Source organism: Balaenoptera musculus, chromosome 10 (assembly GCF_009873245.2).
Source record: "Balaenoptera musculus isolate JJ_BM4_2016_0621 chromosome 10, mBalMus1.pri.v3, whole genome shotgun sequence".
Taxonomy (NCBI): Eukaryota; Metazoa; Chordata; class Mammalia; order Artiodactyla; family Balaenopteridae; genus Balaenoptera; species Balaenoptera musculus.
The window spans coordinates 94,483,230-94,493,778 of NC_045794.1; the positions used below are offsets into that span (position 1 = coordinate 94,483,230).

Genomic DNA, 10,549 nt, shown 5'->3' on the forward strand with positions numbered 1-10,549 from the left:
GGTGGTAGGACTGGGGTTGGCCAGAAGTGGTCAGATGCAGGGTAGTGTTGGAGGTGGAGCCAGCCTGACTCATGAAGTGAAGAGGAAGGAGAAAGGGATGGAGCAAGGCTCCTAGGTCTGGGCTTGAACAGCTGATGTGGGAGAGACTGGAGGTGTGGGTTGCTGAGGTAGGGTTGATGCTCCGGAGTTGGATTTTGGCCGTGCAGGGTATGCAGGCCCCATCTGGTACCCACGTGGAGGCGTTGAGTGGGCAGTTGGATACAGTCTGAAACTCAAGAGACGCTGTTCCCTCTGGAAATACAAATTTGGAGCTCCTGAGCCTACAGATGGCATTTAAAACCACGAGACTAGATGAGATCATCAAGGCAGAGGGTGTAGGTCGAAAGGAGGCGGCCCAGGACTGTCGACTGTAAAATGAGACAAATGACACCTTCATCCGAGCGGCTCTAGTGAGGTGTCACGTGAATGCCCCTAGCCAGCGCTCTAGCTGGGATCGAAAATCCCGGGGGCGGGGCCTGGGTGTGGGAGGGGTCTTCCGGGGCGGAGTTGGCAGGGGGCGGGGCTGAGGAGCTGGGAGGACTCTCCGGGGCCGGGGGGCGGCCGGGGAGGTGACGTCACCGCATGACTGAGTTTTTATGAATGAAAGGAATCCTGTGAGTGAGTAATTCCGGGAAGCTCGCCTTACAACTCCGCGCGGCCCCCTGCGCTTCCCGCCCCACAACAAAACTCGGCGCGTCGCTCCCGGGAGCCGGGCTCGGAGCGACCCGCGGTCGGGACCGGAGGGGAGACTGACCAGGGCGCGGGCCGGGACAGCAGCTCGGAAGGCAGCGGGACCCGCGAGTGCCAGGGACGCCAGGCGAAGCAGGCCGAGAGGCGGGTGAGGGTCGCTGGTCCTGGACCGGGACGGGCGCGCGGGACCCGGAGGCGGCAGGGTCTCCGCACCCCGGGAACGTGCCTGGGGCAGGGCGCCGGCGCTCACTCAGTCGGTGCTCCCGTGGATCCCTCGCCGGGACGGCTGGCTTGGGGAGTTGGGGTGGGGGGGGAAGGGCAGAGGTCCGGCGGGGCCGAGACGCGGCCGAAGCAAGCTTGGCGGGGTGCGGGGGTTATGGGCCCCATTTTGGGGGCGCGGGCCGAGAGGCGGCGAAGCCGGGCAGGAAGGGGCAGCGCGGGCTGGCGAGCGTCAGCGTCCGCCCAGGCGGGGCCGGGAGCGGTGTGTGAAAGTACGTGACTCGGTGAGAACAGTCCCTGGACCGGTGCCCGCGGGCCGTGCGTGCGCGGTTTGTTTACGTCCGAGGGCGGGCGTGCGTGTGTGTTCCCTGGCCACCTTCCTGGGTATGCCGTCAGGTGCGTGCTTGCGCCGTGTACCTTGGGGAGTGTGTGTGTGTGTGTGTGTGTGTGTGTGTGTGTCCGCGCGCTCCCAGGAGGATAAGGACCCTGGCGCCTGTGTACCAGCGGAGCGTACCTCGGAGAGAGAGTGACCACAGGAATAAACATGGAATAGGGACGCAGCTAGAGAAGCGGCCCAATCCATAGTCACAAGGGGTCCGGGAATTCTCTCCCGGGTTGTCTGCTCTCCACCAGCCGGCGGCGTTCAGGCCCTTGCTCTCCCCGGAGTTTCCCAGGACCGCAGCCATGTGACCCGCGGTGTTTGTCCCCCGCCCAGAGCCGGCGCCTTCAGCCACAGGGTGGGGCGAAATATCAAAGATCCCACCGGGCTCTTCTGCGCGACGAGGTGAGGGGGCCACCCCTGGCCCCAGCACCCTAGTGGGTCTGGCAACAAAGTAGGCTGGCGTCCAGGTCCTTGTCCCCAAGTTTTCTGGCTAGCTGGGGGAAGACAGACTCTCCCCTCAGGACTCTCCTTCATCCCCAGGGTTGCCCAACCCTTCGGTCTCAGGAGAAGCAGGAAGGGCCAGTAAAACCCACGGCAAAAGTCGGAAGTAGGAAGGGATACCAGGCTTCCTCTGGCTGGTCTGGGTTCTAGAGGTTGTACCTGCTGGGTCAGGGAGGGTGAGAACCCAAGGTTGGGGTGGAGCTGGTTTCTGCCCTCCTGGTGGTTTCAGTTCACAGGTGGGACTAGTCAGACAGACCTATGGATGACCGGACCTGAGGAGATAGTTGAGGGCCTGGGCCAGGCATGGAAAACAAGCAGTGGGCCTGCTGGACTTGGTGCATGAGCGGTTAATGCGAGAGAGGTGGGGCCCCCAACCTCGCCCCGCCCCCTCACCCATCAGCCCCCTGCTGAGGGAGGCTGAGGGGTGGGCTGGGGTTTAGGGATGCCTTGGTCCTATTATGCCCTCCCTGTCCTCCCACCCACAAGGCTACAGAATCATGGGGGTTGGGAGGAGGGCATTGAGCTTGATTAGATAACCATTTTTTAAAATAAATTTACTTTATTTATTTATTTTTGGCTGCATTGGGTCTTCGTTGCCGCATGAGCGCTTTCTCTAGTTGCAGAGAGCGGGGGCTGCTCTTTGTTGCCATGCGTGGGCTTCTCATTGCGGTGGCTTCTCTTGTTGTGGAGCACAGGCTCAAGGCACACGGGCTCAGTAGTTGTGGCTCCCAGGCTCTAGAGTGCAGGCTCAGTAGTTGTGGTGCACGGGCTTAGTTGCTCCGCGGTATGTGGGATCTTCCCGGACCAGGAATCAAACCCGTGTCCCCTGCATTGGCAGGCGGATTCTTAACCACTGAGCCACCAGGGAAGTCCGATCAGATAAACTTTTAACTTTGAATCTTTGAGCAGCTACCACAGCTGGGAACTTCCATGTCCCCATCTGCAACAGGAACTAGGTAACATCCAAGGTGGTAGGATGGGGGTAGAATGGGAGAGGTATGGCAGCTTGCACACAGCCTAATTTCCAGGGGAACTGTGGGAGAGAAAGCAGAGCCGACCGCCCCAGGCTGAGGCCAAGGGTGTCCAGAAGTATGTGGGGTCCAAGTAAGGGAGGCGGCCGCCAGGAGCACAGGAATCAAGCAGGCCCATCCTCAAAGCTGGGCAAGAAACATCCCTGCGTAGGGCTAGGGACCAGGGGGGGTGGGGGGCAAGAGGGAGTGGCTGGTTGACTCAGTCATAGATGGAAAGCTAGTACTGAGAGGTTTAACCTCCCATGGAACCACCCCTGGGCCTTCAGTAGGGCCCAGGACCCAATGTCGGCTCCCTTGGCCTCTGTGCCTCCCTCAGTCCTAACACTTTTAGCCTGCATTGCCATGGAGCCCATCACGGCCTAGATGCTGGGGATAACATGGTGAACAAATCAGATCCAAAGCCTGCCCTCTGGGAGCTTACAGTCAAGGAAGGGAGACAAAGTTGAAGGAAGAGCCACTAACCTAAATGCAAAACCACAGCTGAGATGGGTGGTATGAGGGAGAAGTCACTGTGGTTAGGAAGTATATAACAGAGCTCTGACTTAGCCAGGGCAATCAAGGAAGGCTTCCCTGAGGAGGTGACCAGTCAGCCAGGTTGTCAGATCAAGTGATGATCATCTATGAATGCCTTGAGGGCAGGGGCTTTGATTCAACTTTGGGTCTAAGGAAGCCCAGCACTGAGCCTGGCACCTACAGGGTAGGTGCTTCTTGGGTGTTTGCTGAGTGAATGAATGAATGAGCACTGTGTCAGTATTCTGGTAGAACTCCACAACACTTAGAGAAAAAGGCCTGGGAACCCCAGGGAAGCAAGAAGCCTGGGCATGGGCTGTAGGATTCTTGAAGCAGTTTCCCCAAAGCGAGCAGATACTTCAGGGTCCAGGTGACATCCTCCCCCCACCCCACACACACACCCCATGTGACCCTCTGGGAAAAGTGCAGAGATGGTAGAGTTTACTGGGCGCTCATTCATTTGTTGTCAGCCTGAGGATCCTGGAAGAGAGTGGGGAGAGAACATAGTGGAGGCCCGAAAGGCTGGAAGGGAGGCTGGCATCCTAGGGTTTTGAAATGGGCCGAACATGATCAGGTTATAAGTTTGTGTCAGTAATGCTCCCTCTGACAGCTCTTGGGGGAGGATAGATGGTGGGGTCAGAGGTGGAGGCAGGCACGACTAGAGGCCAGTGAGGAGGTGGCTTTGGTCATGGTTCAGCTGAAAGAGGAAGTGGTCCCTGGCTATGCAAGTGGAGCAGAGGGAGGGTTGAGGCTGATAGTCTGAGTTTGTGTTCTCATGCCCCTGCCCCCAGGAAGCCTTCCCTGATTTCCTTTCCCTTCCTCCAGGGCCTCTACTCCGCTGGTGGTCTTGGAGCTCCATTCTGGGCCAGAATCTGACACTCTAAACTCTGAGACTGTCAGTGCTAGGAGGAACCTTAGGCTTGGTGGTTTGGCGTGTTGGGCCCAGAGAGAGGGAGTGGCGTACCTGAAGTCACACAGAGAGTGTGAGCAGGTGGTAGAAACTGAGCTGGACCCCCAGGCTCCTACTTCCCAGCTGGGTTCTCCCAGCTTTGCTCCCCTTCCAGCAGGGAGGAGGCTCCACCAGTGCTGGCTGCCAAGGCCCAGGAAAACACATTTTTTCCCTCTGTCCTCACAGAGGAAGCAAAATGGCTCAGCAGTCAGCGAGGAGCCCATGCCAGCGGGTGGGCCGTCTACTAGGGGGCAGGGGATGTGGCTGCTGACTGGGCAGGGCAGCTGTCAATCCCCCAAGAGTAACTTCATTCTCCGTGCCTCCAAGGGAACATTAGGAACCTGCAGACCCCTGAGGTCAGCTCTGCCAGCCTCAAGAAGAAAAAGGGAAGAAACAGGGGTGGGGGCGTGGGGAAGTGCGGTGGCTGGCAATGAAGAAAGAGCCCTGAGCTGGGGGTCGGTACTCCTGGGTTCCAGCCCACCACTGCCACCAAACAGCTGCCCGGTTGCTTCAGTTACAGAACAAGGAGGTTGGATCAGCTGCTGTCTCAGGTCCCAGGTCTACCGGACTGGCTGAGGCAGCCTGGTGGAGGACCCCGGCCCCTTGGCTGATAGCCCAGCAGCCTCTGGCCTGAAGTTGGAGGCTGAAAGCCTGAGGTTATCAGAAAGGTCCCCCTTCTTGTGACTTCCCCTGTGATTGCCTGACTTTGCTGAGCTAGGACATTCCTGCGCAAACATAGGTGCCTCAGCTGACATCCAGCATGTGCTTGAGGCTGCTGAGGCTAGGACAGGAGGAGAAAGATGAAAGGAGGGAAGAACAGGTTCAAAGCTTCCCTAGGGCCCCAAAGTACTTAGAATCACAGCCAGCAGAGGGGGTGGGTCCTTCAGCCATTAGATAGAAGAGCGGATGGCCAACAGTTTCCTCTTGGGCCTAATCTGGAGGGCTGTGTTGACGAGGCTTCTGAGGTTGTGTCCAAGCTCAGTGGAAAACTGTGCTGTGCTGAGAAAGATTCAGGGGCTGTGTCCAACCTCAGTGGGAAAAAGTGCTGTGATTGATTACTGATGTCTGTGTTAGGAGTGGAGGGAGGGGTGATGGTGAGATAAACCAACCATCTGCCACTTCTGATCTTGTCTAAGCCTCTTGTATTTTACACACTAATACTATGATGATTGTCCCCACTTTATAAGTGAGGAAGCCAAGGTCCAGAGAGGAAAAATGACTTATCCGAGGGGACATGCCTCCCAAGTTCTGCATCAGCCATAGCACCCAGCGCTCAGCACCTAGCAGGCTCTTAGTTAACCTATGTCAGGAGAGGCTTCCCCTCTCCCATTAGGCTCTCCGTGTAGCCCAGACTGCCTGGGTGTCACCTAACACCCCAGCTCCCTGAACAGCTGGCCAGGGGGCCTGGATATCTGTATGTCATTTGCATATCCCTAGCAGACCCAATACAAATCCTGGCACATCAGAGCTGGGCAGCCTTGGAGACTGGCGAGTCCTCCGCTTCACAGGGGTGGGGAAACAGGGCCCAGAGAGGGTGCCCTGTAAGGGCCACACTGGGAGGAGACGCTTGGCTCAATGTGGCCTCAGTCCCAGGATCCACCCCCTGTTAGCTGTGTGACCCTGGACTACTCTATTGACATCTCTGGCCTCACAGGGTTGTTGGGAGAACTGGGGTGATGATGGTGTGAAAGGGATCAGGATTCAGTCCTGGGGCCTTTACAGGTGTTCAGAATTCCTCCTGATTTGGGGGGAGGCAGCCATTCACCTGCTGTGTGACTTCAGGCAAGAGATGCCCCTCTCTTGTCTCCACCTCCCCTCGGGTGAAGTGAGGAGGCAGGGGCCAGACGGTCTCTCAGGACCTTTCCTGTGTGACTCTGGCCAGCCAGGAGCTGCCAAATCAAAGCGAGGTCCCAGGAATTGCTACAGGCCCAACCCCTCCTGGACAGACTCATTAATTCTAATAACCACCCAGGTGCTCACTGACCTCTCCAGTTTGTACCACTTAGTTCCACCAAAACCCTGCGAGGCAGGTATTGTTTGCATCCTACAGATGGGAAAGTGGAGACCCAGAGAGGTGGAGTGGCTTGCCCACGGTCACACAGCCTGGAGAAAAGAGAGATGGGACTCAAACCCAGGCTTTACCCTTAATCCCGTGTTCCTCTCCTTGTTTCCCATACCCCACCTGGGAGCCAGTCATGAGGATAGAATCCCTTCTGCTCCCTTCCCATCCTCCTGGCGTCTGTGTACCATCCCTGCCATGCAGAAGCCAGGAGGCAGATGGAAAGGAGGAAGAATTGGAGGTAGGGCCAGGAGGTTTGTCTCTCGATGGTATTCAGCAGGGCTTGGGCTTGGCACTTGGTTCAGACTCTGACAAGCTGGGTGATGGACAGTGTCATAGACCCATCCACACTTCACCGGTGCCTGCTCCCTGCCAGCCCCTGTGCTGGCAGCCTCAGCACCCAAAGCTGCCTGGGCCTGGCTCTTGCCTGTGGAGCTCCCTGTCTGGTAGGGAGTCAAGGAAACAGACCATTACAACATAGGGGAGAACTGCTGGGGTGGGCGGTATTGAACAAGTCCTAGGAGCCTGGGAGGGCTTCCTGGAGGAGGAGATGTCTACGTCCAGGGCAGAAGGCTGAATAGTAGGAGTCTGCCAGATGAAGTGGGGGTGGGGGGAGAAGTGTCACAAGGTTTGGGGTGGCCCAAATGCAAGAAAGCATAGGGTGAGAGGAAGTGAAAGCAATTCTGGGACTTTCCTAGTGGCGCAGTGGTTAAGACTCCGTGCTCCCAATGCAAGGGGCCCAGTTCGATCCCTGGTCATGGAACTAGATCCCACATGCATGCCACAACTAAGGAGCCCACGTGCCGCAACTAAGGAGCCTGCCTGCCACAACTAAGACCCAGCACAACCAAATGAATAAATTAAATAAATAAATATTTTTTAAAAAAATTCCTTGTGGCTGGAGTGCAGAATGGAGGCGGGCAGTAGTGGGAAATGAGTCTGGGGTGCCTGTGAGTTAGTAAATGGGGTTATGTGATATGGCACAAGGAGTGGTTTAGCTGGATAGTTAGACCTCTTTGAAGAGGTGGCACTGAGCAGAGACCTAAATGATGAGGAGTCTATGGGGAGATAACAGGGAAGAGAACAGTAAAGAGAACAGCAAAGGCCCTGAGGCTGGAATGAACCACTCAGTGAGGCCACTGTGGCTGGACCACTGGGGCAGAGGAAAGTGGTATGAGATGAGTTCTAAGACAGCAGGGGCCTTGAATGCCAAGGTAGTGTGTTTGGGTTTTATTCCAAGTGGGAAAAAAAACTGACCTTGGCTTCCTGTCTCCCCTAGGTCTCAGCCCAGAGGGCACCTTCTGCAAACATGTCTGTGGATCCCTTATCCAGCAAAGCCCTGAAGGTGAGAAGGCAGCCCTTGTTGTCTCTGGTCCTCCTCTCCCTCCCTGCCCCCGCTGAGCTCCCATCCCAACTTCCCCTTCAGTTCCTGGAATCCCCAAGAGTGGCTCAGCAGGCATCAGGCATTCATGAAGCCACTGAAAGGGCTTAGGCTGTGTACCTAGGCTGGCCATAGGCTGTGTGCCCCGAGGCAGGTCACTTCCCTCTCTGGACCTGCTTCCCCATCGGAACAACGTCCCCCTGGGCTGTAGGACTTCAAAGGTGCTTTCCTGGGTTTCTCCAGCTGAGTCCAGGCCCCGTCGCTGGGTTAGAATCCGGGCTGAGCTCTGGGGTGGCTCCTTTTGTGTTCAGATCCCGGTTTGGCCCGGTTTCCCCTTTCGGGATTACTGCTCCCCTTCCGAGTCTTGGAGCAAGTCCAGCCACCACCTCAGTGCCCCTGGCGGTGAAGGGGGAACACTAGCGGTGGAGGGGGAGCCGTCCCCAGCACCTGCTGCGCGCCAGGTCCAGAGCTCTGGGCCCGCAGGTTGGAGTGTGACCCTGGGCCTCAGTTTCCCCATGCGCCCGACCTGCTGCCCGCAGATCAAGCGCGAGCTGAGCGAGAACACGCCGCACCTGTCCGACGAGGCGCTGATGGGGCTGTCGGTGCGCGAGCTGAACCGGCACCTGCGCGGGCTCTCAGCCGAGGAGGTGACGCGGCTCAAGCAGCGGCGCCGCACACTCAAGAACCGCGGCTACGCAGCCAGCTGCCGCGTGAAGCGCGTGTGCCAGAAAGAGGAGCTGCAGAAGCAGAAGTCGGAGCTGGAGCGCGAGGTGGACAAGCTGGCGCGCGAGAACGCCGCCATGCGCTTGGAGCTCGACGCGCTGCGCGGCAAGTGCGAGGCGCTGCAGGGCTTCGCCCGCTCCGTGGCCGCCGCCCGCGGGCCCGCCGCGCTGGTGGCTCCGGCCAGCGTCATCACCATCGTCAAGTCCGCCCCGAGCCCGGGCCCCGCCCCCGGGCCTGGGCCCGCCCCCGGCCCCGCCCCCGCCGCCTGCTCCTAGTGGCCGCCGAGCCCCGCTCGCTCCGCCCACGCCCATTCTCCAAACCACAGCCCCTCCGACCCCAGCTGCCTTCCCTAAGTGCCTAAGCGCAGTCTCTGTTTCCAAGTGCCATTTCTCTGCAGCCACCAGCCCCCGTGATGAACACACACGTTCCCTCCCCAGAGCCTGTCTTCCTCCTGCGGCCCCTGCAACTGGGACCTAATGGCCTTGGGAGGGGCAACGGTGATGAGATAGGAGGTAGAGTGGGGTCGGGGTCTGGGGTTTCCTCTGGTAGAAAATTCAGCCTTCTTAGTTTGGGAGGAGGGGATACAGAGCGGATTAGAGAAGGGCCATCGAGGGGAAGACGGCCACCCCTCATTTTGTAACTGCTCAGCTTGTGCCATCAGCCCCTCCCCGCCCGCCAGGGATACAGGACTAGGCTTGGCCCGGTATGGGTCTTGTGGGGCTGTCTAGCTGGGAAGCTGATGCTCCCGCCTCCGCCTTGCACCCAGATGCCTGGCCTTCCAAAGCTGGAAGACTCATTAGAAATCACCTAGTGAAGCCCACTTAATAGAGGAGAAAACAGGTCTCTATCGGACGTGCCCAAGGCCACATATGCTTAGTGGTTGAGCTGGAACCCTGTCTTCCCACTGCTGCCCTGAGATTCCAGCCGTGGTTGTCAGGGGGACAGCGGCCAGGGCCTGAACAGGTGGTGAAAGGGCCTCCGTGGCCTGGGAGATGGCTCTCTGTGAGTCAGGTGAAGAGAAGTAGAGGGAGAGAGAAGGTGATGCAGATGGAAGAGAGGGAAGGAGCTGGCCAGGCTCAACCCTGGGCTCTCCCTGCAGCCAGGGAGCTGGCCAGCCAAAGAGAAAGGGGACCAAGGAGGTGACCACTGTGGCGGTGGGGAGATGAGAAGACAGATCCTATGTTTCTGCAGCCTGGGATAGGGGTCCTTAAAGGGAAGGGTCCCACCTGTCCACCCTGTGGGATGGGGGCTGACCACTGCCATTGATCGCCATTCTCCTGGGAAGCCCGGCCTGAGCCTTCCCCCGCCCCCCCCCCCCCCAACTATACAGCTGCTCCTCCCTGCTGTTTATTTATTGCACGAATCTAAGTTATTCTCCCCAGCCAGAGCCCAGCGCCCACTGCCTGGGAAAAGTGGTGTGTGGCCCTGAGCTGGACTTTATATTTTATATCTGCAAATAAATCACATTTTATCTTATATTTAGGAGAAGCCGGATGGCAAAAACAACCAAAAAATGTTTTTAAAAAAAAATTGCCCGGCCCCCAGAATTTATTTATTTTTCTGACTTACAGTAAGCGAGTTATCCGCATTCTGTATTTTGTAGACTTTCTGAATAAAGTCAAGTTCTCTTTTTCCACAGTTTATAAGTGTATGTCCTGGTCTATGTTTTTTTTGGGGGGGGGTTCTGAATGAGGGGCCCAAGAGGGGGTTCTGCTTTCAACCCCAGGCAGGCCCCTCTGCTGGGTGGGAAGGTTAGCCCCAATTTGCAGATGAAGGAATTGTGCCCCATCACTAGCTCTTGCACCCAGGCTTGGTGCGGGGGTGGGTGAGGTGGAGGTGGAACCGGGCAGGGCGGTGCCCAAACATCTGTCCTTCCATCTGGTTGCCTGGGGCCAAGGAGCTTCCCTGGGGAAGGCAAAGCCAGGAGGACAATGATATGGAGGGTTAAATTCCCTGGGCATCCCTTCAGCAAATAAACAGTCCCGCCCAGGGAGGAAAATTCCCCGATTGAAGAGTAATCTTTCCAGCCTTTCACATTGAGGTCTGATTTTCTACAGCCAAGTAA

At 57.7% G+C, this 10,549-nt stretch overlaps 1 protein-coding gene across 4 annotated transcripts; it reads left to right on the plus strand.

Annotated features, from left to right (window-relative positions):
* Positions 1 to 590: 590 nt before the first annotated feature.
* Positions 591 to 10,127, plus strand: MAFF (MAF bZIP transcription factor F). 4 transcript variants are annotated; one of them, XM_036866303.1, is made up of 4 exons: positions 660 to 877; positions 1,582 to 1,732; positions 7,660 to 7,725; positions 8,301 to 10,127. In XM_036866303.1, the coding sequence occupies exons 3-4, from the start codon at positions 7,690 to 7,692 to the stop codon at positions 8,757 to 8,759; spliced, it is 495 nt and encodes a 164-aa protein (XP_036722198.1). In that variant the 5' UTR covers positions 660 to 877; positions 1,582 to 1,732; positions 7,660 to 7,689; the 3' UTR covers positions 8,760 to 10,127. The 4 variants fall into 4 exon arrangements, with proteins under 4 accessions (XP_036722196.1, XP_036722198.1, XP_036722197.1 ...); XM_036866301.1 differs by lacking the exons at positions 660 to 877; positions 1,582 to 1,732 and adding an exon at positions 591 to 653; XM_036866302.1 differs by lacking the exon at positions 1,582 to 1,732.
* The last annotated feature ends 422 nt before the right edge of the window (positions 10,128 to 10,549 follow it).

Coding starts and splice junctions, on each gene's coding strand:
- MAFF (XM_036866301.1), top strand. Junction 7,726..8,300: donor TATCCAGCAAAGCCCTGAAG/GTGAGAAGGCAG, acceptor TGCTGCCCGCAG/ATCAAGCGCGAGCTGAGCGA.